Raw genomic sequence first — 27177 nt, 5'->3', positions numbered from 1 at the left:
AGAAGATGTAGATTCAGATTTCTTTATTATGGAGATCAGTGAGAGAGAGGTTGAGGACACAAACCAAGGATTGTGATTTTGTTCTAAGAGTCGGATATTAACTAGCCTTGATAATGCAGCAGAGAAAGGGCCAGCTCATAATCATAGCCAATAATATAATAGTTCTTTTTTACCCAACGTGTGGTGGACACCTGGCATGCGCTTCCAGAGGACGTAATTGGGCAGAGTACGGTACTGGGGTTCAAGAAAGGATTAGACAAATTCTTACTGGAAAAGGGGATAGAGGGGTATAGATAGATTACGGCACAGGTCCTGGACCCGTTGGGCCACCGCATGAGCGGACTGCTGGGCACGATGGACCTCGGGTCTGACCCAGCAGAGGCATTTCTTATGTTCTTATGTTTTCTAATTTATCTTCTCTCTTTTTATTTTTTTAATGAAATTTACAAATTATACAAGGTAACCAAAAACTAACCAGTAGAGAAATTGAGAAATAAATATGCTGAGTCAGTCAAATATGATATTAGACCATATCACAGAGGATAAAGACACAATCTCCTGTCATGGTACACGGGCTTGTCGTGCCACTGAGACTTGTGCACATCTGCGAAGCTGAAAGCTATGCCATCGGTAGTTTCACTACCAGGAGGGCTTCCCAAGGTGGACAGGTTTCAGTGGCGATGTCAGACTGACAATGTACCAGTCATCTGGGCAGCAGCAGAGGATCATGTTTGATGTGACACTCAGCAGTGACAACCTTGAATTTATACCGCACAGAAGAAAGGTCTGGCACTCTGCTTCTGTAGTCTGCCACAAAAACTTGATGATGATCATCAAGTTGCTAGGACTCAAATATGAGTCGATGGCACCTATCAAAGACACAGTCTGCCTAATCTTCAGCATGTGGAGGTAAGTAGCCACTCATAGCTACAGGCTGAGCTGACCCTGGATATTCAATGCTATGGCAAGCACAGTTCCTGGCATTGAATAATGGGGTTGCAGTGATCACTCAGAAGTAAATGGAGCTGGCCGATATTCAGACCGGTGTCCAGTTAACTTTACCGCATAAGTTTTTTTGCAACTTCTTATGTTTGTTTATTTAAAACTTTATGCATATACAGCCCAAAAAAGGATAAAAGCGGTTTACAATATACAAATTCAAACAATTTTGAAAAGAACTCCTTCACCACCCTGTCCCCGCCAACCTCTTCACCGCCCCGTCCCCGTAGCATCCACCCTTCTCTCAACACCTCACTGCCCTTCGGCACCCCTCACACAATCCGTGCATCTCCTTCCCTCCCCCTTACCTTTGCAGCGTGTTTTAAGGTTAGCGACTTATTGAAAGCTGCCGGAGTGTACGTGCAGTCGCAAACATGTGTGGGCAGAAGCTTCTCTGACATAACTTTCGGTTGCATCAGAGGAGAAGCTTCCGCCCACATATGCACGCAACTACATGAACACTCCGGCAGCTTTCAACAAGTCTCAAACCTTAAAACGCGCTACAAAGGTAAGGGGGAGGGAGGAAGATAGGGAGATAGATAGATTGACCGTGCGCGTTCCCTCCCTTAACTACGGGAACAAGACCATTCACCGCTCCACGGGGCGGTGGATAGCCTTGTCCCCGTTCCTGCAGTGAGCACCTTTCCTCTCTCCACTGTTTTGGCGGGTTACCTGCGGCTAGCCGCGGGTAACATCCACCGTGTCATTCTTTAATCACAACATTCACAAAAAAGAAGTCCGTGAACAACTTGTATAGCTGAAAGTAGACGAAGGCATGGGTCCAGAGGAAATCTCAAAGATGTTCTAGAGCAGTGGTCTCACACTCGCAGCCTGGGGGCCACATACGGCTTACCCGGTACTATTTTGAGGCCCTCGGTATGTTTATCATAATCACAAAAGTAAAATAAAACAGTTTCTTGATCATATCTCTTTAGCTATAAATTACAATATTATTATTAAGACTTAGCCAAAAGGAAAGATTTATAAACTATAAAGAGTTTTACCTCATGCAAAATCGTCATTTATTTAATAAGACATTAACTATTTTTTTCTGAGGCCCTTCAAGTACCTACAAATCCAAAATGTGGTCCTGCAAAGGGTTTGAGTTTGAGACCACTGTTCTAGAGGGTCTATTGAAAGATATGTTTAATAGATCACTAGAGGCAATAGAGATTTCATGGGATTAAAGAAGGGTAGATTTGGTTTCTGTTAACAAAAGGGGCAACAGAGTTGAGGAATTACTTATATCTCACCTTAGTGCTGTGAAAAGCAATAGAGATACTAATGAAGGAAAGGATAGTGAATGACCTACAATCCAGTGAATTGGAGGATTTAAGACAACATGATTTAATCAGAGGCAGACTGTGCTATGCAATTCTGATTGATTTTTTCAACTTTGAGACTAGAGCACTAGATCAAGGGCATATGCTGATGTATAACTCAAATTCAGCCAACTCTTTGATCCAGTTCTTTGTAAGAGGCCATGATTAAACTTAGAAGCCTGGGTTGGGACACAAGGTGATAAAGTGGATTAAAATGATTTTTTCAACTTTGAGACTAGAGCACTAGATCAAGGGCATATGCTGATGTATATCTCAAATTCAGCCAACTCTTTGATCCAGTTCTTTGTAAGAGGCCATGATTAAACTTAGAAGCCTGGGTTGGGACACAAGGTGATAAAGTGGATTAAAAATGGTTTAACTGGCAGGTGAAAGAGATTAGAATGTTTGAGTGGTAAACTACCTCAAAATCTGGTCCTGGGTAAATTCTGTTCAACAATTTTTTTGTCAGTGTTACGCAAGGATTAGAAGGGAAAGTTTGCCTTGTTATAGATTATAACAAAGCTGCACAACAGAGCGGACACCCTTGTGGGAATAGACAAAATAAGAAGTGATCTACAAAATCTTGGAGCTGGTCAAATGCTTTGCAGAAGGGGTTTAGCTACCATTAAGCAAGCCTAATAAAATGCAGAGTCTACCTGTTTCTAAACCTAAGGCCTACTAAGTCCCCCCCACCCTCACCTCCACAGTCTGGTAACCTCCACTTCCTTCTTTCTGTGCCTGCAATTTGGTATGTTTTTCTCTCAACAACTCCCTCCTATGTATACCTTTAAATTGTTAAAGATTGCTGGCAGCAGCAGGACTTCAGTCACTACCTGTGGACTTCACTAGAGCCTTTCCTCTGATGTGGCTTCCTGTTTCCATGTGGGCAGAGATACTGGGCTACTATCCTGGGAGTCCCACACTATTGCCCTACAGCTAATGCTTGGGACTGACATAGGGCCTGGGGGTGGGAGAAGAGGGCAGTGAGTTGATATGAGGGCTGGGGATAACAGAAGAGAAGTAGGAGATAATACAGTGGTGCCTCGCACAGCGAACGCCTCGCACAGCGAACGCTGCGCACAACGAACTTTATGTCTTGATTCGTACAACGGACTTCGTTTCACACAACGAAGTCCGGGGTTCCTGCGGGGTTGGATCGCAGCGGGGTTGGTCGAGCCGCGAGGGTAGTCTCCTTCTCCTTACCTGCCCTGTCGCAGCACACAGCCGAACGGAAATCTTCCCGATGTCAGCGCTGACGTCGGAGGGAGGGCTTAAGCAAAGCCCTCCCTTCCTCCGACGTCAGCGCTGACATCAGGAAGACTTCCGTTCGGCTGTGTGCGGCTGCGGCAGGGCAGGTAGGAAGAAGGCAATGGCGAACGAAAGAGGGGGGAGGGGGCGGTCCGCCCCGAAGAATGTGCACAGCTGGTCAGGTCCCCCGATCGACCGACAACAGGCCCGGCCGACAAACCTCCCTGCCCTGTAGCCGCGAATCTAAATTACCTCTTACAGCAGCTTCAATAATCCAGCTGCTGTAAGAAGGTAATTTAGATTCGCGGCTACAGGACAGGGAGATTTGTCCGACCGGGCCTGTTCTGTTGTCGGTCGGGTGCAAAAGCGCCACAAAGGTGGAGGCAGGGAGGGAGGAAAGGTGGAGTGGAGAAGAAAAGACGCTTAAGGGGGGAGAAGGCCGCTGAAAGCACATGTTGGATCAGGGGATGAGAGGGAGGGAGAGAAGGGGAAATATTGGACAAGGGCAGAAGGGATGCTAAATCATAGGGTGACAGGCAGAGAGAACAACAGGAAAAAGAGTGGAAGCAATCTTGAACCCTGAGGGTGAGGGCAGAGAGAGGTGGTGAGATGATTGATCATGGGGAGAGGGACAAAAGGGAATAGAGATGGGATAGGAAGATAGTGGAAGTAAAAGGACAGGGAGATGTATGTTTTTAGATGTATCTAAATAAAAATAATAACAAAAAATTTATCTTTTTTATGTCATCTTAGCATATTTTATGCTGCAGAACGAATTATTTTTTTTTACATGTATTCCTATGGGAAAACGTGTTTCACATAACGAACGTTTCACATAACAAACTTGCTCCTGGAACCAATTAAGTTCGTTGTGTGAGGCACCACTGTACACAGCTGGGGATGGCAAAAGGGGGTCTGATGCCGACAGAAGGTGCTCATACTAGTAGGGCTGGAGAAAAGGTCTTATACTAGGGCTGGAAGCTAACACAGGGGCTGAGGAGGGGAGACATGGCAGATGTTAAGGGATGGATGTAGAAGTAGAGTTCCAGACTGAAGGCAGATGAGAGAAGCAGGTTGGAGCTTGGGGCTAGAAGGATAGTACTAGGGGCAGATGTAAAGAGTGGGAATGAGCAATGGAGGGTGAGAATGGATTCAGAGTGCATTTTGGGAGGGAGAAGAGAATGTGGTGTGAACTGGAGGGAAAGGAGCTTCCTTCAGTTTTGTGAGCAAAGAGATTCTTACAATCAGTTCTAATTCCAAGGTTATCAAAGCAAAGCTAATCATGCATGTGTAACCACTTCCTTCTGTCTGTGTGCTCAGAGAAATCTAAGGGAAGCTGAGATCAGACAACAGATCACTGTACTGAGATTACGTTCCCTGCATTTCTCACTCACCTGTCCAGTGTGTTCTGTCTCATCCTTATTAATGAGATACATTAAAAAGAACCTGGAATAAGCAGAGAGAGATGTTAGCTAGAAACAGAATATACCGTAGGTTCAGATACATGACAACCCCATTCCATTTTGGCAGAGTTATGGGAATGCCGGCTGTCAATGCTGAAACAGAAAGGTCAGGATTGTGATTTCATCTACAGTAGTTCTTTGAACAGAGGAGAACAGCATCTTGTGTTTCAACATTGTAATTCAAGTTACAAAAGTGATGTCAACCTGATCTAATACAAGGAGTTGACATGACTAACCTCATCTTTAAAATTCACTCAAAAGACATCTTTTAGCAGAACAAATTCATATTATGCAAACTAATTTAGCCATAAACATTCATCTGGTACCCAAATAATTAAACAGACAAGTAGGATCACAAAAAAGCAGTCCTAACTTGTCTGGTTAGTTATCCAGGTACTGGCTCTGAATATTGCTGGGGAAGTTGGTGATTACCCAGATAAGGTCCAGCACTGAATATCCTGATATAATCAGCCTGTGGAGGTCACTATTGTAAAAAAAATGCTGACAGCTATGGGCTGAACTAGTGGTGCACCTAGCGGGGCGGAAACCTCGGGTGGAGCACCACCTCCTCTGGCTGGAGTGCCCCCCTCCTCTAGGCAGTTCGGGGGTGCTGAAGCAGTTGCAGGTCTGCGGTCTGCCTGTGCACAGCCATCGGCTCTGCATATTCCCTCAGGAAGTTGATGCCAGAGGGGGCAGGGGCCAGCAGAGCCAATGGCCATGCACAGGCAGACCGCAGACCTACGACCACTCTAGCCCCAAGTTTCCTGCACCCATGGCAATCCCCCTCCCCTTGTCCTGCACTTGGTATGGACTAAACATTGGCCCCTTCACATCTAGAGCTGGTATAAAAAATCTGCACTAATAGATGAAGCAAAACAAAAAATGCTTAGTTAGTACACACTATTTTGCATTGGAAGTACTTCTGAATGCAGATCTTTCCCATACATGTGCATGGAAAGCATGCCAATTTTTGTTATTTAATTTTTAGCAGGACTAAATTCCACTTTAAATAGGGGAGTAAAATTAGCCCTGGAAAATGCATGTTAAAAGTCAAGTAAAAAAAAACCACCAAACAAGCCACCCTTTGATTGGTCTACTTTCTTACAAGGGGCTTTTAATACAGCTGGAGCCAATTAGTAGTTTCACTTATCAGAATATCTCTAGTAGTTTTTCACATTTGGCTAAGTGGAGAATTGACGTTAGGAGCATTACCAGGTTTTTATATGGCCAGGGCCACATTAACACTATATAGGGCCCAATAAAAAATGGACCCCCAACATTTTTTCCAAATAATCACAAAATGTCCTACTGCAGCAGAAACTTCTGCCTGAAATTTGAAACATTTCTGAGTACGGTACTTTATTTTTCAAAAGGAAGCTTCAGTGCTTTGAGTTCACAAAGCAGTTGAGTACTTAATTCAACCCCAGAATTCACTGAGATAAAAGCTCAGTTGCGACAAAGTTGCGACAAAGACTTTGTGAATTTATGAATGATTGCAGGAGGATATTTTGAACACAAATTATGAATAAACTAAGAACCCCCACCCCATTATACTAATGTATGTTCAAATGTCATATGAAATGTTTAAACAGTTGCAAAGTAGTTTGGAACTATGTATGGGGGTTCCATTTTTTGTGGGCCTCTATCTAGGGCATGGGTTGGCAACCTGCTGCTTGAAAGCCACATGCGGCTCTTCTCCCATGTGGCTATGGCTCTTCTCCCATATATAGATAGGCCCCCAAAACTGCCGAAGTACCTGGTGATCCAGCGAGGGTCTTCGTGACAGGAGCCCTCTCACTCCTTCCTCCTCGCGGCTGCCTTCTAAAATAACTGCCATGACCTCTTATGACAGCTTGCAGTACTACAGGAAATGCCGCGAGCAGCAGCAAAAGGTCATAGCAGCCATTTTAGAAGGCAGCTGTGAGGAGGCAGGAGCATGAGGGCTGTGTTCCTGCCACAAAGATCCCCCCTCCCCCACTGGACCACTAAGTACCTCAGTAGGCCCAGGGGAGGTGCCTACTGTTACATGGCAGAGTGAAGGAGGGCGTGGGCATTGTGGGGTTGAGCTGCCAAAAGAGGGCCATACTTCTGCTCTGAAGACCACACCACCACTGGACCCAGTGTCTATTCATCCCCCCCCCCCCTTGAACAACTATATTAGCTGCATACAATTTGTAATTGTTTAATCTGCTTAATCAAGAAAATTTACTCATACTTGTACAAGTCTTTTTGGTGGTCAATTTCTGTTGAGTAGGAGTCATAGCCCCCTACTCAGTACATCTATCACAGATACACATTTACTTACCTCTTTTATTATCCTCTCCCCAAGTCAAATTTCACTCTACCCTAACCTGCCTCAACCCTCCTAGTTATGACCTTCTCCACAACTCATCTCTTCAGATCAATTCTGTAGTTAAAAACTATTTCTATAAACTACACCTCATTGGATCCCTAGCCAAAATCTTAGAACCCAAAGCTCTCAATGTCCTAATTCACTCTTTGGTTATTTGCAGGCTGGATTACTGTAATACATTATATCACACAGAAAGAAATTACACAGAAAGAAATAAGAAGGTTACAAATCATTCAAATCACAGCAATAAAAATTATTACTAATTCCAAAAAATACGATCATGTTACTCCCCTTTTGCAAAACGCACACTGGTTACCTATCTCACACAGAATAATATTTAAAATTGCATTGTTAACATTCAAAATTCAGCAAACTAATACTCCACCATTCTTACATCGATATTTAATACCATATTCCCCAGCTAGATCTCTAAGATCAACAGATCAGCATTTACTGACCATTCCGTCATTGAAAGTAATAGAAAATATTGTAGTTATTCTGGTGCCTATCTTGGGACCCCAGCTTTGGAACAAGCTACCAATCTATTTACGCGCTGAAAGCTCTTTAGAAAAATTTAAAAGCAAACTAAAAAGTTACCTATTCAAGGATGCATATCAGTCTCAGATTAGATAATTTTCTTTTTAGACAAAGTCTTATTTTAAAATTTCTAATAACCCGCCAGATGTTGTCCTTCCCTAAATGTTTTTCTAAATCCTTTTTTTTTTTTTAACAATTGTAGTTTATCCCTCCCTACCTTATGTATCATTAATTAATTATGGATATGATTGTATGTTCATTGTTTTAAATGGTTTTATTTGTCCCCTCAGTTTATTATTGTTATACGCATTGAATATATTTGATACTGCGTTTATATCAAAATTTTAATAAACTTGAAACTTGATATGGAAATCTGCAAATCTGCAAATTCTACTTCTAACTGCAGCATCAGTAACAGGTTGTTTGTGTGCATAGTGACTGTGTAAGCACATGTTTTGAATGAAGTAGCCTAGTGATCAGAGCAATCCAAATTTGAGAACCAGGTAACTGGGCATATGATGTCCACCTTGGTACAGACTGGAGATGCTAAAGTTGGGCTGTTCAAATGAGAGAGATTTACAGGTAATGTATATGAGGTGTAAATTAATGACCTTTTACATATGAAAAAAGCTTAGTAAATGGAAGGAACAAAAGAAAATGATGTCTAGCTTTCTTTGGTGCTTTTGTATAGGAAGTGTCAATTTTACATGGGGGGGGTCGAGAACGATTTCAGAATTGCAAAACTCACGGAGAGAGATTACAAATAAAAGTAAAGAGATAGCACAGATCTTGGTGGATTACTTTCAAAATCTTTAGGGGATCATCTAGAGCAGGGCTGCCCAAGTCCGGTCCTCGAGATCTACTGGCAGGCCAGGTTTTTCAGGATATCCACAATGCATATTCATGAGAGAGAGATTTGCATACCAAGAAGGCAGTGCAGGCAAATCTCTCTCATGCATATGCATTGTGGATATCCTGAAAACCTGGCCTGCCAGTAGATCTCGAGGACCGGACTTGGGTAGCCCTGATCTAGAGCACTAAGGTGTCACTGGAGGCTCGTTCTTGAACCAACCTCTAGCAGCTAAAGTTCAAGTCCAAGTTCAATTTATTTAATATACCGCAAATATAAAACCAAGGGTAAAACTAAGCGGTTTACAATAAAAGTTTAAAATAAGTAAACATAAAAATTAAAAAGGGTAGGGAACATAAAATACAATTAAACAATCAAAGCAACTAGGAAATAAAAGGAAATGCAGAGAGCCATCAAATCCCTGAAATTGTGTATGGCCCCCATACCAGAGAGGTTTTCTGGGGAATTTTACGAATTACTCCAGGTACCGCTCATGGGCACTTGCCTGCCTATTATACAGCAATTTTATTTTCAAAGATGCAAGGTACAGGGTGAAGTGTAACAAACAAAATGGAAACCAGAAAGAGGATTGGATATAGTAAAACAAACTGGCTTCAATAGAAGAAAAGGAGTGATTGAGAAGTGACCCAATTAGGCTTGAAAAACTGCTCAGAAATATGAAACTCTGAAGGGAAGGCTGTTAAACCTCCCTTGGAGAAGAGTTCACCTTCCAATCACTGCAAACTTAACAAGTTTATGGGCACACTCAAACACTCCAAAGATGTTTGAAAAGACGAGGTTTCAAAGTTTTTCTGTTTTATGCAAGAAATGTCTTCATTTGGTAAAAGTTAAAACTGCCACCACTGAGATACTTAGCTCTGTTTATTGTCTTTGGGGGTCCCAACGTGGCCCCGTTTCGAATCCTGCTTCAGGAGACCCGATGTAGATGAAAATCAGAGAGTAACAAATGTGGACATGTGTGAATCTACAGTTCTTCATTAGCTAAATACTTTTACTGGTCGTGATGTTCAGTTGTATCACGGCTCTGGAGACTGACATATAACAAACTCAAATTTCCCTGGCAATGTTACATGTCAGTCTCCAGATACAACTGAACATCACGACCAGTAAAAGTATTTAGCTAATGAAGAACTGTAGATTCACACATGTCCACATTTGTTACTCTCTGATTTTCATCTACATCGGGTCTCCTGAAGCAGAATTCGAAACGGGGCCACGTTGGGACCCCCAAAGACAATAAACAGAGCTAAGTAACTCAGTGGTGGCAGTTTTAACTTTTACCAAATGAAGACATTTCTTGCATAAAACAGAAAAACTTTAAAACCTCGTCTTTTCAAACATCTTTGGAGTGTTTGAGTGTGCCCATAAACTTGTTAAGTTTGCAGTGATTGGAAGGTGAACTCTTCTCCAAGGGAGGTTTAACAGCCTTCCCTTCAGAGTTTCATATTTCTGAGCAGTTTTTCAAGCCTAATTGGGTCACTTCTCAATCACTCCTTTTCTTCTATTGAAGCCAGTTTGTTTTACTATATTATACAGCAATGACAGAGTTTTCCTGCTGCAACACACACTCTCTCTCTATGTGGCACAAAAAGACCCTCAAGGTCCATCCAGTCTGCCCAACAATGTGGCCAGAGCTGCCCCTTTTGGTGCTAAACTGCTGTCTGTTGCTCCCTCCCCCAACTAACCAGATCTGTCCACCATCATATAAAGTTCTAGAATTTTCTACCAGTCCTTTTCTCTCAGCCTCCAACACCACTATCCCATTTAATTTTTTTTTCCATTCCTCTCATATTCCTATACCTTCTCAATAACTATCCTTCCTCCTTGAACACTCACTGGTTCTACTGGTTCTCTGCAAAGCCTGTGCAGAGCTCAGTCTTCCCTAGCACCCCTTCAATTTACCCCCTCCCTTTCTGTGACTACAGCTAGATTCTACTACAGTCTCTGCACTGGAAAGGAGGAGAATCGGAGAGCTATAGAGGGCTAAACTCTGAAAAATGTCCAGACACTCTAGCCAGCATTCTAACTTTGAGTCAGCTCATTTGGAAATCTGTGCATCCTGAAAAAAACCCAGAAATTAGCAATCTTCCTGAGTCTTCCTTCTGTGTTAAATAAACACCATTGCTTATACTTACAGATAGTTAGCCAAGTTGTGCTCTTGCAAAGTATGTGTTTCAAAACCATGAGGGGTTCTATCAAAATAGTCATTGCCAATTCCACAAATGAAACACTTGGTCTGGAAGAGAGAAAATGACAATCAGTATGCAGAAAATAATTTCCATTGATTCAGTTTGAAAATGAACATCCTGTTGAAAGGATGAAAAAACATTATGAATGTTTGCTATTTCTAGTATAAAGTTACAACATTACCGTATTTTCGCGGATATAACGCGCACCCGTGTAAAACGCGCACACGGGTATAGCGCGCAGAAACCACAATATTATGTATAAAAACTTTTGTATACCGCGCTCACTGGTATAACGCGCATGCTGCACGACTGTCCTTTCGCCCGCCCCGACTCTCCTCTGGCCACCCCGACTCTGCTTTCGCCCGCCCCGACTCTCCTCTGGCCACCCCGATTCTCCTTTCGCCCGCCCCGACTCTCCTCTGGCCACCCCGACTCTCCTTTCGCCCTCCCCGACTCTCCGTGCGCTGTCCCGACTCTCCGTTTACCCGCCCTGCCCTGCCCCCCCCCCCGGCAGGACCACTCGCACCCCCACCCCGAAGGACCGCCGACTCCCCGACAATATCGGGCCAAGAGGGAGCCCAAACCCTCCTGGCCACGGCGACCCCCTACCCCCACCCCGCACTACATTACGGGCAGGAGGGATCCCAGGCCCTCCTGCCCTCGACGCAAACCCCCCTCCCTCCCTTCAACGACCGCCCCCCCCAAGAACCTCCGACCGCCCCCCCAGCCGACCCGCGACCCCCCTGGCCGACCCCCACGACGCCCCCGCCCCCCTTCCCCGTACCTTTGCTAGTTGGCCGGACAGACGGGAGCCAAACCCGCCTGTCCAGCAGGCAGCCAACGACGGAATGAGGCCGGATTGGCCCATCCGTCCCAAAGCTCCGCCTACTGGTGGGGCCTAAGGCGCGTGGGCCAATCAGAATAGGCCCTGGAGCCTTAGGTCCCACCTGGGGGCGCGGCCTGAGGCACATGGTCGGGTTGGGCCCATGTGCCTCAGGCCACGCCCCCAGGTGGGACCTAAGGCTCCAGGGCCTATTCTGATTGGCCCACGCGCCTTAGGCCCCACCAGTAGGCGGAGCTTTGGGACGGATGGGCCAATCCGGCCTCATTCCGTCGTTGGCTGCCTGCCGGACAGGCGGGTTTGGCTCCCGTCTGTCCGGCCAACTAGCAAAGGTACGGGGAAGGGGGGTGGGGGTGTCGTGGGGGTCGGCCAGGGGGGTCGCGGGTCGGCTGGGGGGGCGGTCCGAGGTTCTTGGGGGGGGCGGTCGTTGGAGGGAGGGAGGGGGGTTTGCGTCGAGGGCAGGAGGGCCTGGGATCCCTCCTGCCCGTAATGTAGTGCGGGGTGGGGGTAGGGGGTCGCCGTGGCCAGGAGGGTTTGGGCTCCCTCCTGGCCCGATATTGTCGGGGAGTCGGCCGGGCAAGAGGGCTTGGGCTCCCTCTTGCTCCGATCGCGGGTGCGGGTGGGAGCGCGTGCGAGCGGGTCGTTCGGGGTGGGGGTGCGAGCGGTCCTGCTGGGGGGGGTGAATCGGACGTCGGGCGGGGTGGGAACTATGTGGAAAAACTTTTGTATACCGCGCTCACGCGTATAACGCGCGAGGGGTATGCGTGGTAGGTAAAAACACGTATAACGCGCGCGTTATATCCGCGAAAATACGGTAGTTCTCTCCCAATCAACTTCATCCTTATTTAAGTTTACAAACTATGGATAACTATTTGCAGTAAGCCCTAGTATACTAAAAAGCCAATATTGGTTCAGCATCAACGTTCATATATTATGAAAGTTTCACTAAGTTGTTTGCTAAACAATTTATGATAGCATCCCTAAATTGACTGTTAATCACTGTTCCCTCTAAGCTGAGCAGAAATTCTCCACCTATGGTTCTGCCAGCGGGAGGGTACTGCTTCACTATCACATATTCAATAATGAGGGATTTGCAAGCTCTGCGGACTCCAGAAAACCTCTCTGTCCACCCAGCTTAGATTGAATAGTACTTGCAACGGATAAATTTTTTCTTAAAGTGCTATCTTCACTTTCTCCTTGAATAATTTTTGGATTTCTTCTATTGTGACATTCTTCTAAGTGGGTTTTTACACTTGAAATCAATTGAGCTTGGGCTTTGGCACTGAATTTCTGGATTTGCAGAGCCAGTTATATCATAGCTGGTTAAGTGCAATATTTAGCATTTAACTGGAAATGGGTCAATGCATAAAGATAGGGATGACCTTTATGCAGTCCTATTTATGTGATCACCTTGACAATTTAATTGGCCATTTCTGACTGGTTACATTGCTTTGAATATCAGCGCACAGGTGTCTAAATTTAGGTGGCACTATTATGCTTGCTCTATGGCAGATGTAAATGGGTGACTATGTAAATAATTGGGAGATGTAAATATAGCACAAGACTCTTATTTAAAGTCCTACCATTAGTGCTTGTAAATTCCAGCAATAATACAATACTGTGCTTCGGGGTGGGAGGGAGGGAAACTGAGATCTGGCAGACGCTCCTTATACAGTACTGTATTGTATAGTAACTCTCAGGCAACCAGAAAAAGTTATCCGGCATCCACCAATCCCCATGGGTGCCAGATAACTGAGATTCTACTGAAAACTATTAAATTAAGCGCTGATAGGCACAATCTAGGCACCTGCAGTGACCTTTTCAGAATCAGGCCCAATGTACCTCCCCAAAAGTCTTACGTTCATCTTATTTCAGGCAACCCAAACAGCTGTCAATCACCTTGATAAATTAGCAGATGTTATTCCATTTTCAGAACTTTGAATGTCTCTTTGGAATAATCCAAAACTTAAATATAAAAACAGATTTCCTTTTTGGAAACAATGACAAAAAAGTAGAATTTGGACATTAAATTAAATATATTCTAAAGATATAAAAAATGCAATTGCAAAATTTACCTCCATATCTTCTCTGACTTGTTCCTGTTGGTCTCTAAGTTCTCCAAAAGCGTCAATAATTAGACCTAGTGTTTTAAAGGACAAATGCAATTAGCCATGTGTCTAGGAAGTTTCCTTGAGTCTATAGGTGATATTTTCAGCAGGGTATCTAACTGACATTCAACATACCTGCCCAGTAGCCTGCATGATTCATGATTATATTTAAACTGGTGTTTAAGCCCGTTACATTAACAGGTGCTAGAATAGATGTGTAAACTTTTAGCACAATGGGGCGCTGAGGCCTTTCTTTCTTTCTTTGCTTCCTGCTCCCCCTGTCCAGCAGTAGCGCTTCTCCCATCCTTTTACCTCCCCCGTGTCCAGCAGTACCCGTTCCCTGCTCCCCCTGTCCAGCAGCACCCTGTCCAGCAGCACCCTGTCCCTTCCTTTAACCTCCCCCTGTTCAGCAGCATCCCTTCCCTGCTCCCCCTGTCCAGCAGTAGCCCTTCTCCCTTCCTTTTACCTCCCCCATGTCCAGCATTAGCCCTTTTCCTTTCCTTTTACCTCCCCCACTGTCCAGCAGTACCCCTTCTCCCTTCCCTACTCCCCCTGTCCAGCATCTGCTAGCCCGGCCCACCTCGCATTATTGAAGTGGGTCGGCCTAGCAAATACTCCGCGGCTGCTTGATGAAACCATGGATGCTGCCACTGCTGGTCTGGGGGTGAGAAGAAGAGGCATCCCAGCAACAGCAGCGTATTCAGAAGTGAGCCAGCATCAGAGATCGGGGCAGGAAATCAGCTGAGGCAGGCGCTGCGCATGCGCGGCACACCACCAAGGAGGCATGGAACACGGAGATTGAAGTGCGCATGCATGCTAAGGGGCTCATAATCGAAAGAGAAAAACGTCCAAAAACCGGCCTAAGTCGGCACTTGGATGAACATTTCCCAAATACATCCAAGTGCGGATAATAAAAACGGGTTTTGGACATATTTCTAAACGACCTAGGCCTACAAAGTGCCGCTAAACAACCAAAGCTAAACGGGGCATTTTGGGAGGAGTGTCAAGGGCGGGAGTTGGACGGGACGTGGGCTGGCTTAGACTTAGTCGTACAGCATGTATAACCGAAAGTTATACAGCCCACGATCGACGGAACTTGGACGTTGTGACTTAAAACATGGTCTAAGTCACAAAAACCTATCTAAAGTCACCAGAAAAGCACTGCAAACATATAAAACAGACCCCCAAACACTACCCCAGTGATCACCGATCCCCCCACCCCCATAAAAATATTAATCACACCTTTAAAATTCAGCCTCCAGACCGTCATCACCTGGCCACCTGGCATAGGAAAGCCTAGTCGTCCAGCACAGAAGCAGCTTAAGTCATCGGGGGTGGGTGGGAGGGGGGGTTTGTTAGGTACCTATAGAGAGGACCCATGCCCATAAGCCCCTGTAATCAGTGCCTTGATACTTAAACATGCGCACTTCCCTATACACCCCAAAACCCTTTTTTACTGGTATATAAGTGGCTCCTGCAGACATAAGAGCTATTGGGGTGGTAGATAAGTGGGTCTAGGGGATTCTGGAGGTGGTTTGGGGGTCTCACCATGACCTATAAGGGAGCTGTAGTGAAGATAAGACATGGCATCCTTTTGATGAAGTTCACAGCAGTGCCCTGTAAGGTAACCCACTATTTAGGTGGCATGTCTGGGTGTTCAGTATATCACTTTGCAGACCCCTCCCACGTCCAACAGGGCTTGTTCTAGGCATTTTTGACTTGGACAAAAAGTTGAATGAAAATGTAGTATAAAGATGGACGATTTAGTGACTTGGACAATCAGATTGGCAGGATGTATAGTTAGACGATTTTCTAAACAAAAAAAAATTTTGGATGTATTTTTCAAAAATGTGTCCTAGGCTGTTTTTTACTTTGGACGACTTGTGACTTAGACGAAAACGGACTTAGACGTCCCTTTCAATTATGTCCCTCCACAGGTTTTATTATAGCGGATATTGGCTTGCTGTTTGACTAATACCATATTTGTATACTTATACCATCTAAAATGATGATGCAAAGTAGGCAGATCTGCTATAAGGGTCATTTTCAGATTGCGTGTATATCTCCACCCATGGGATCCTCATTAATTTCCAAAGTAAAAGTGTATATGGGGCTGGCATGGTGGCAAATTACCTACTGCTCTGTTTGTGATACCAGTGTTTAATCATGAAGGAGTGTAGCCTGCACAGAGTGGCGGGTGCAGCTCTTCCTGCCTAGTTGGGAAGGCTGGATGGACTGTGCAGTCTTAACTGGTATGCAGGCACCTGACTACGAATATTGATGGTACCTACATAACCCCCGGCTCTTCCCCTGCTCCGCCCCTGGACCATCTCTCCACGGCCCGGTGTTAACATGGCTGCTTAGAGGTGATATTCAGCAGTGCTGCCCAGTTAAATGCCACTGAATATTGGTGACCAACATGCTCAGCATGGTTTAAGAGAGCAGAAGCCTCTCCTGCCTGGTTATATCCTTTTGAATATTGGGTCCTATGTTACTCATTATGCACTAAGAAATGGGTTTAGTGCCTTTACATTGACCTTTTCCGCCATTTTCAGCATGGCTGTCAAAAAGGTGGGTTTTTTTTTCCAATTTATGCTGTACATTAATGTTCACATTAGTGTGTGGCCATTTAAAAAATTACTGCTAGAACCCTTACCACCTCCTATTTAGGTGGCTTTAAGGGCTCCCGTTTTAGCGCAGTAGTAATGTGTACGCATTAGTTGGTTAGTGCAACCATGCCGTCCTATACTCCTATATAAGTAATGTGTACAGCAGTCCTTTGTACTGTTATGCTCTTTGTCACAAAATTTCCAATGATCGGGATGGTGTGGAGCTAAAGCAGAAGGGGGGACTTTTTCTTGATATAGCCTTCGGGCGAAACATGTCGGAATGACAGGTCCCTTCCCGATAACTATTGACAAAGGGAAAACTCAGAAAATGCAGAAAAAAAAGATAAGTTGAAAGATTATTTATTTATTTACTCAAGCACTGAAGTATAGAAGCACTAAAGCACTTTATATAAAACATAATGGTCTGATGTGGAGACTAGTGCCACATAGTATATGGCCACTCAAACTAATTGGCTAATACTGGCACTTCTGAAGACCAATGAATAAGTAAAAACTATAAATGAATATGTTATGAAATACTGTTTGTGGAGAACACGACGTCCTATACTCCTGGCACACCTCATACAGAACAAGTAATTACCATGAAGTTAGTGCGCGCAGATGGCAAAACTAATGTAGAACGTTTTATCGCGCCCTGCGTTAGGTTATTTTTGTTATGTCAGGTGCGTGTTAGCACCTAATGCAGCTTAGTAAAAGAACTCCTATGCTAGGATGTCTTTTTTACTTTTACAACAGCTAAATGTATACAGATTGTGAAACTATACATCCATTTTTAGCAACTAATGATCCAATTGCCTGCCTATACCCATTTTTACTCTTACTTTTCCTAAGTAAGCCTTTGAAAATTTACCCCATTGTGTAATGAAGGCAAAAAAAAAAAAAATTACCCTTTCACTTTCAACATAAGATAAACATTTGTCCATTCCAATTCTTTGACTCCTTGGTAATTCTTATTACCCAACATTTATCATCTTAAGATATCGACAACTCTTTGGTAATTCTTATGTAACTCTTATGACATCTTTTATGCTATTCCTGTAAACTTTTATGTAATCTCTGAAAACTTTTATGTAATCCGTTTTGAACCACAAGGTATTGGCGGAATAGAAATCACTAATGTAATGTATTGTATTCTCATAAATCGCTCCTTCCATCAGTTAATAAACTTATACGAGGACCAGCACATATGATGTACAGTACCTTGAATAATGGCTAACAGGATGACAATAACAAAGAAGAAGAAGGTGATGTCAAAGACAATGCGATACATTTCATAAGGATCTCCAGCAGGGTCTTCAATTTCATCGCCTATGCCACCTCCGGCTCGGACTCCAACATACATATGGAAGAGGTAACACTAGGTAGAGAAATGAAAGCAGAAATTCTGTAATCCACTAGGGCCATGCATTGAAAAATTCTTTTTTTGTAAAAAATAATAAATAAAATGAAAGAAAGGAAACACAATAGGAAAAATAAAAATATCAGATCCAGGTGCTATTTATTGTTACAGCTGCAGAACTATGAAAAAGTTCCTTTCCCTAGTTTTAATGCTGACCTTCCTTTCTCCCTCCCTTCCCACCATAAAAGCTCTCGCTAAAATGCTATACAGTCTCTCAGCTTGTCACTATTACCGTACTCCCTACAATTCTGCAGTCCTCTTCTCACTCTGCCTCTGACTACATCAGTTATCTTCTATGGGCAGGAACAAAACAGTTCTGTTTTTCAAAATGGTGCCAGTCTCAAGTTAGCTGTGGACATTTGAAACATGGCACCAGTAGTGAGACAGAAGCAACTGGGGATCGCTGCTGCTGCTGCTTAAAAAAAAAAAGCTGATAAAATAAAAGGAGGGGTGGGAGGCTTGAAGGGTTGGGGGTATAGCCCTGAGCTGGGGGCATTTTGAAATTTTAGTGGCAGCATTTATTCCCATAGGGCAGGGGTGGGCAATCACGGACCATAAGGGCCACAACTCAGTTGGGTTTTCAAGAATTCCACAATGAATATGAGATTGATTTGCATAATTGTATGCAGTCCATGCAAATGAATCACAGTCACTGAATGCTAGGGTCCACCTTGGGGATTAGCGCCTAAAAAAAGGATGTCATCATAGACAATATGATGAAATCTTCCGCCCAATGTGCGGCGGCAGCCAAAAAAGCAAATAGGATGCTAGGAATTATTAAAAAAGGGATGGTTCACAAGACTAAGAATGCTATAATTCCCCTGTTTCGCTCCATGGTGCAACCTCATCTGGAGTATTGCGTTCAGTTCTGGTCTCCTTACCTCAAGAGGCACTAGAGGAAAGACTAAAACGGTTAGGGCTCTTCAGTTTGGAAAAGAGAGATGACTGAGGGGAGATATGATTGAAGTCTACAAAATCCTGAGTGGAGGAGAACGGGTACAAGTGGATTGATTTTTCACTCTATCAAAAATTACAAAGACTAGGGGACACTCGATGAAGTTACAGGGAAATATTTTTAAAACCAATTGGAGGAAATTTTTTTTCACTCAGAAATAGTTAAGCTCTGGAACATGTTGCCAGAGGATGTAGTAAGAGCAAATAGCATAGCTGGTTTTAAGAAAGGTTTGGACAAGTTCCTGGAGGAAAAATCCATAGTCTGTTATTGAAGAAGACATGGGGGAAGCATGGAATATTGCTACACCTTTGGTTTTGGCCAGGTACTAGTGACCTGGATTGGCCACTGTGAGAACAGGCTACTGAGCTTGATGGGGATACCAGGAAGTACTTCTTCACAGAAAGGGTGGTGGACCATTGGAACAAACTCCCGGAGCAGGTGATCGTGGCCAGCAGCATACAAGATTTTAAGAAAAAAATTGGATGCCCATGTCGGATCTCTACGAGGGTAGTGTAGAGGTGATGCTACCTGTGAGTGACCTCCTGGAGGGTAGTTTGGGTTGGGTTAATAGAGTGGGCAGACTTGATGGGCCATGGTCCTTTTCTGCCGTCATCTTTCTATGTTTCTATGAACATTGGTCTGACCCAGTGAGGTTAGTTTTATGTTCTTATGTTCATGCATATTCATTGTGGAAATCTTGAAAACCCAACTGGATTGTAGCCCTTGAAGACTATGATTGCTCACTCCTGCCATAGGAGGAGGATCTGGGTTTCACTGCCACTGCTATTGGTTTTTCTTCTTCTTCTTCTTTTTTTTAAATTACAATGCAAAAATTAACCTTCATTCATTTTTCAAACAAAATAGGAAATTTCTTTGAAGTTTCCCTTTTCTGTTTAAGCAAAATCATTTCTGTATTTTAAGTCAGATGGAGAAAAGATGGAGGGAAATTGTTCAGATCTTGGCATCGGAATTGATGTCTGGTTCCATATATATGTTATTCATCCTTTTACAATATGAACAGAGCTATATTCCAAGTGGAGCACATGAGCAATTGCTTATACATTTTAAATAGTCACTGACAAAAATGCTGACTTTTAAACAAAATTAAACTAAACTAAATCAATTTCCTTATGTGTGATGGTTTCTTGTGCTATATACAGAAATGCACTGCTAATTCAGGGATCAAAAATTGTTGGATTTTAGAATGTGCTGCTCACACGCAAAAATATTTGCGCACACTGGCCATTTCTTAGAGGAAGCATGGAAGGTGGTATTACATTCTGAAAAGGGTAACGATCATGCAGAATAAAGTTGCATAATTTTGCACTTAATTGTTAAAAAGACTCAAACATTTTCTTTTTTGCTTCTCTGGTCAGATGTATAATATATTAACGGATGTCAGATAAGAATAAGAAGAGATTTATTCATGTACTTTTGGTATCAAAGTTTACTTCTGATTGGTCCATCTAACTAATCATTCATAGGAATAAGAGATAATAGGCTCAATATTAAGATTGCAAGAGGCAGCCCTGCTACCTCCCTCATATGAGTGGTGATCCTGGATATTCAATGCTGGGACCATATCCGGCTATGGGCATCAAGATTCCCTGATGCAAACTTAGTTAGCCAAGCTGATATTCAGCAGTTGACTGGTTAAGGCCTAGCGTCCGAAGATAGATTTGCCTTTTACGCAGGTCTATCTTGCAGCTAGCCTTAGCTGGCCAGTTGCTGAATATTGGTGGTGACCAGCTATGTTGTGCGACATAGTCAGTCACCAACCAATCCAGGTATCAGGCGAAGTGACACAACAGGGCAGATTAAACAGTTCAAGAAACGTACTACATATAAATTGGGCTTACCTTTCACAAGATCTCTAAAACAGGATAAGTCCACTAACTGTACTTTCAAGGAGGCAAGGGCTAAACCCTTTTCCAACCCATTCAGTAAGAATTCCTCAATTTCCAAAATAGTGGAATGAAGGGGAAAAACATGCTTGTTTGACACCAGGCCTCAAATAGTCTCCAAACCTCAACGTATACCAAGGAAGTAGATTTCTTAGAATGTAAAATGGTATCTACAACCCTAGAGGAATAACTCTCTTGTTTGAGTCTTTTCATGAGCCAAGCTGTAAGACTACACAGAAATGTGTCCTGCATGCTGACTGGACCCTGAACAAATAATTATTTGTGGTCCATTAATAAGCCTCTTCCTTGAGTTTGATCAAATCTCCATACCAAGGTTCTCAGCCAATCTGAAGCTAACACTATGAGACCTACTTATCTCTATTTTTTTAACTATCCTGGTTATCAGAACCAAAGGCAGGAATACATTAGAGTCATGAAAGTGGGTAAGGCTGAATCTAGGCATCTATCCACATTGATTTCTAGTCCATCCTTCAACTAAAAAAGAGAGGAACATTCACATTCTGACCTGTTGCCATGAGATCAGTGATTGGAGAGTCCCAATGCCATATCACCACAATGAAGGCTTTTTCTGAGAGGCTCAGATAATTCACCTGAATGCTTTGAACTTCAGCTATGTGAGCAGCCAAGATTTCTTGTAGATTCTCTTTGCCAAATTCATTGCTTCCTCTGTGACCTGAAGACTACATTCTTGGTTACTTGTTGATAAATGCTTCTGTCATCATGTTATCAAAGAAAACTCTATACCACCTAGTTTTGAACCAGTGGGAGAAACTCCAAAAGGGATAGGTCCATTTGCAAGTATTTCCAGATAATTGATTGACCACTGAGTTTCTGTTGTTGACCATCAGCCCTGTGCCTAGCTTTCTATCCCCTATCATTATCAAGATCCAGTCTTTGGTCTCTAGACTGTTTCCTTTTGTTCCTAATTGCAACCACTATGTGAGACTTTTCCTCACTTCCTGAAGGAAGGAAAAACCATGCTCAATGCCTGACACCAAGGTGACAGCCAAGAGAGGAGATCTCTGTAACAGCCTCATATGCATGTTGGATATCACCACCATTGATTGCAAGACCTGAAGATAATGCCAAGTGGTCTTATGGGGAAGGGAGATTAGATTTGGAATTTTCCACCACTTATTCCTAGAATAAGCAGCATAAAATTTGTTTTACTACTTGGGATCCAGCTAGGTGCTTGGGACTTGGGTTGGCTACTGTTGGAAACAGGGTACTGGGCTTGATGGACCTTCGGTCTGTCCCAGTATGGAAATTCCTATGTTCTTATGTTCTTAACTTTGTTGCTCTGTCTCTCAGAAGAAACACCTTTCCTTGATAAGTGTCAAATCTGGCCTCCAAATATTCCAGAACTTGAATTGGTAACAGATTGCTCTCAGAAAAACTGACAACCCATCCTAATTCCTGAAGTAACTAAATCACCCATGAGGAGACCTCTTTGTTTTCATGATAAGACTTTGCTCATAACAACCAGTCATTTAAACAGGAATGGACTAAGATGCCCTCTTTGTATAACACTGTTACAAAGACTACTATGATCTTTGAAAAGGTTCTGGATGCCATGGTGAAACTGAATGAACGAGCACAAAACTGGAAATGCTGGCATACAACAGTGAATAGTAGGAAGCATTGATGAGCCTTTCTGACAGGAATACGAAAGTAGGCCTTTTAGATATATTGAAGTCAGGAACTCCCTGCAATGCATTGCTATAAAAACTGATCTTAGTATTTCCATCTAAAAACTTAGAGCTCTGAGAAATCTTTTTACCTCTTTCAGATCCAGAATTGACCAAAAGGATCCTCTGTTTTTGGTACTATAAAACAGATTGAATAATACCCTCTTCTCTCTTCCCCTGATGATAGCCTTGACAAGGTCTATCTTACTATTTCTACATTTTGGCGAGAATAGCACGGCAGTTCCAGAAATGCTTTGGGAAATGGATGGGTAAATTCCAGCATATATCTGTCTCAGACTACTTTGAGAACCCACAAATTGAAGGTTACTTGGGCCATCTCTAGTAAAAACAATTTACATGGCCTCCTACAGCAAGAATTAGAGTACAGGTCTGCAAACCTTTATTGTGAACTTCTAGACAAATCCACGTCCCCTGTGGAGAATCTTGGCTGCTTCTACAGCCATTTTGAAAGGACTGACTTCTAATGTACTCCAAAATATTGGGACAATCATTCAGAAATCTAGATACTTTAGAGTCTGAAAGGATCTTATTCAATTTTTATAACTCATCTTTGAACAGACCTCCTTTGAAAGACACATATTTGAAGAACTATCTTCAGACAAGTTTGTGAACCTCAGAGTACAATAAACAGCCACTAAGATAGCCATACCCTCAAAGAAGAGAAGGCTCTGGAAAGGTATGATAGAGGTCTATAAAATACTGAGGGAAGTAGAATGGGTAGATGTGAATCACTTGTTTACTATTTCCAATAATAATAGGATTAGGGGGAATATAATGAAGCTACTAAGTAGATTTAAAACAAATCAGAGAACATATTTCTTCACTCAACATATAATTAAACTCTGGAATTTGTTGCCAGAGAATTTGGTGAAGGCAGTCAGCAGATTTAAAAAAATGTTTGGATAATTTCCAAAAACAAAGGTTCATAAGCTATTATTAAGATGGACTTGGGGAAATCCACAGCTTAATCCTAGGATAAACAGCACATAAAGTTATACTCTTTGGGATCTTGCCAGGTAATTGTGACCTAGGTTGGCCACTGTTGGAAACATGATACTGGGCTTCGGTCTATCCCAGTATGGCAACTCTTATGTTATTATGTATTAGAAGTACCCAATGTGTCAGGAGCAGGTAATCCGATATTGGTGGGAAATCCACCATCTTGCCTATTGCACTCTTGGAAAGGGCAGCATTAGAAAGGTCCAACTGCTACTGAGTTCTGAAGCATAATCAGAAGGTTCAGAGGATGAACAGCTACATATAGAAATGCTGAGGTATTTATTACCAAATTTGTTTGGTTACACCATGCTTTTGTTGAAAAAGATTGCTTTGCAGTCAGTTGACTGTGGTTTATCCTGGTCAAATCTGAGTTCCAAGAATTTCTAACACAGCGGCTCCTGATATGAGGCTCAAAGGAGCACAGGAAGGTGCTTTTTCACACTTTTAACTAAATACACAGACCCTACATTATATTTCATACCATAAGCCAGCTCGAAACATGAGGAAGATAGATCTGTCAAGACTTATAGTATGAAGTATAATGCAGGATATACCTATTTAGCTAAAAGTGTTTAAAAGCACCATCCTATACTGCAAGTTCATCAATGCTTTCAGGATACCATTGGATTTTTTTCTTATTCATGTAATTGTAATCTGAATGATTTACTATATAAACCTGATTTCTGGATTAATTCTGTAAAAATGGTGGGAACTAAGAGAAAGGGGACATCGGAAATGAAATCATTGTTCTATATGTGATATTATGATAGAAACTGAGAGTTCTCTTACAGCTTGTCGTGCTGTTTCTAAGGGTATTATTGATTGCCAATCTACTTGTGTTGTATATTACATTACATTACATTACAGATTTCTATTCCGCCATTACCTTTCGGTTCAAAGTGGAATCTGGTAGAATGTCCCTGTCATCTTTTATATGTGGCAATATCAACAATTAAAAAGATCAAAACAATTCAAAGTCTCATTCAGGTGTAAATCTGATGGTTGCCATGTGAATACCCTGCTCCCAATGTCTTATTGGGTCAGACCAATGGTCCATCAAGCCCAGTAGCCTGTTCTCACAGTGGCCAATCCAGGTCACTAGTACCTGGATTGGCCAAAACACAAGGCGTAGCAATATTCCATGCTACCAAAATAAGGCAAGCAGTGGCTTCCCCTATGCCTTTCTCAATAACAGACTATGGACTTTTCCTCCAGGAACTTGTCCAAACCTTTCTTAAAACCAGCTATGCTATCCGCTCTTACCACCTCCTCTGGCAATATGTTCCAGAGCTTAACTATTCTCTGAATGAAAAAAATTTCCCCTATTGGTTTTAAAAGTATTTCCCTGTAACTTTATCGGGTGTCCCCTAGTCTTTGTAATTTTTGATAGAGTGAAAAATCAATCCACTTGTACCCGTTCTACTCCACTCAGGATTTTGTAGACTTCAACCATATCTCCCCCTCCCCAGCCGTCTCTTTTCCAAGCTGAAGAGCCCTAACCGTTTTTGTCTTTCCTCATACGAGAGGAGTTCCATCCCCTTTACCATCTTGGTTACTCTTCTTTGAACCTTTTCTAGCACCACTATATCTTTCTTGAGATAAGGAGACCAGAATTGAACGCAATACTCCAGGTGAGGTCGCACCATGGAGCAATACAGGGGCATTATGACATTCTTAATCTTGTTAATCATCCCTTTTTTAATAATTCCCAGCATCCTGTTTGCTTTTTTGGCCGCCACCACACATTGGATGGAAGGTTTCATCGTACTGTCTACAATGATACCCAGATCCTTTTCTTGGGCGCTAACCCCCAAGATGGACCCTAGCATCTGGTAACTGTGATTCAGGTTATTCTTCCCAATGTGCATTACTCTTCATTTGTCCACATTAAATTTCATCTGCCATTTGGACGCCCAGTCTTCTAGTTTCCTAAGGTCCGCCAGCAATTTTTCACAATCTGCATGCGTTTCAACAACTTTGAAGTTTAGTGTCATCTGCAAATCTAATCACCTCACTGGTCAGTATGCTCTGAGGAAGGCTTTTTAGGCTGACATGCTCGTGATGAAGCGGAGTGTCAGGTGTCTTACCAAATACGGACCAATGTTGGATGTGGCAAGATGGCCACTTAGATAAGTGTTGCTGTTTTATTCTTCCCTTAAACAGTTCTTTAACAAACTGTAATTTAGGAAATTAAATTGAGTAAATTAAATTTAAGGTTAGGAAGGAGGTTCGACGTACATGATTATATGGCATTAACCATACAGGATAGGAACCTGAAATAACATATTATATTACATTAGTGATTTCTATTCTGCCATTACCTTGCGGTTCAAGGCGGATTACATAAGAAGTTATCTGGACATTTCCAGAGGTATTACAGACTGGAGCGGGTTGCTATAGGGGATTGAGATGATTTTTGTAGTGTTAGTTTGTCTTTAAGGATTTCCTGAATAGCATGGTTTTTATTTCTTTTCTGAAAGTTTTGTAATCTGGGGTCATGATCAGTAAATTGGAAAGTTAGTAGTTTAGTTTTGCTGCTTGTATGGCTAGAAGGCCATCGTACAGTTTTTTTTTAATTTGACATCTCTGATAGGAGGGTGCATGAATGGTGTGTGGGTTCTCCTATGTCTGGTATATTTTAGTTGCTGCTAGTCAGGAATTATTATTATAAGGAATTATTTAGAGTGTCTGAATTAGTTTTACTCATTTATCTAGCAAGTGTGGTGTGAGAATTATGTACTGAGTTTCTTATATGTATTCGAATATTTTGTGAACAATAATCAGTTATTGCTGCTGGCTTATGAATTATATATTTTTATATTTCTAATAAAATTCTTCCCATAGCCTTGTCTCTATTCTTAGTATAAACTGGCAATATAACAAACCTTGGGTAAGGAGATTATGGTTTTCCCCTAGTAACTTGTTTATGTAACTGATTAGTCATCCATAAATCTTACTACAGTTCTCATTATATTTTGATTGCTTCTAGGCTACACTGAAAACTATATAGAATAATGTCACTATTCAGTAATTCTCAGTCTCCACCTGCTGGCAGGAGAGCATAAACCCAAGTGTCTGGACTGGACAATAAGGGCTGCCTTCTGAAATTCCAGATATACTACATTGGCTGAATTGCTTATATTCTCATGTTAGTTTACATCTTCAAAAAACTCTAATAGATTCTTCCGTATTAATTATCTACCGTCTGATACTCAACTGTCAGCTATGTTGTGCCTCTCATTAATATTTGTTTTATTTTCCTCTGTGCCCACAACTGCCCTGTATTCACCCCTGAAAATACCAGTAGCGTTAATATTTAAAATATGCATTACCTAGAGATGCTTTAGGCCTTTCTTGTTGAAGGGCCTGTTCTAATTGTTTAGTTTTAGGAATTTCAAATTATATTTTTTAAGGGAAAGCATTCAATATGCCTTAATTGAGCCTTGTACTGGTTCACAAATCAATATGTCTGAGGAGTAGCATTACTTACAGTCATCATGTCATCGCATTTCATGTCTGGATCTTGATCATCTTCACTCTTGTTGTAAAATTTGCGGAAGAAATTGAAGGCTACCACGGTATATAGGTATACAACTACAGCCAAAAGCCCAACAGTCAGCGCCAACTGT

General features: G+C 42.5%; 1 protein-coding gene across 2 annotated transcripts in view; it reads right to left on the bottom strand.

The window, feature by feature from the left end:
* The window catches only part of RYR3 (ryanodine receptor 3), a 693107-nt gene that overhangs the window by 472 nt on the left and 665458 nt on the right, over nucleotides 1-27177 (bottom strand). For both annotated transcript variants that reach the window (XM_033952387.1, XM_033952388.1), the window contains 5 exons: nucleotides 27039-27173; nucleotides 17762-17918; nucleotides 13899-13963; nucleotides 10929-11029; nucleotides 4964-5015 (listed from right to left, as the gene is read on the bottom strand). In XM_033952387.1, the coding sequence (XP_033808278.1) occupies nucleotides 4964-5015; nucleotides 10929-11029; nucleotides 13899-13963; nucleotides 17762-17918; nucleotides 27039-27173 (510 nt within the window). The remainder of the gene's footprint in view (nucleotides 1-4963; nucleotides 5016-10928; nucleotides 11030-13898; nucleotides 13964-17761; nucleotides 17919-27038; nucleotides 27174-27177) is intronic.

The sequence above is a fragment of the Geotrypetes seraphini genome, chromosome 7 (assembly GCF_902459505.1).
Source record: "Geotrypetes seraphini chromosome 7, aGeoSer1.1, whole genome shotgun sequence".
In the NCBI taxonomy this organism is placed as follows: Eukaryota; Metazoa; Chordata; class Amphibia; order Gymnophiona; family Dermophiidae; genus Geotrypetes; species Geotrypetes seraphini.
The sequence above is the reverse complement of the archived record's forward strand: the minus strand, read 5'-3'. Positions and strand labels throughout refer to the sequence as shown.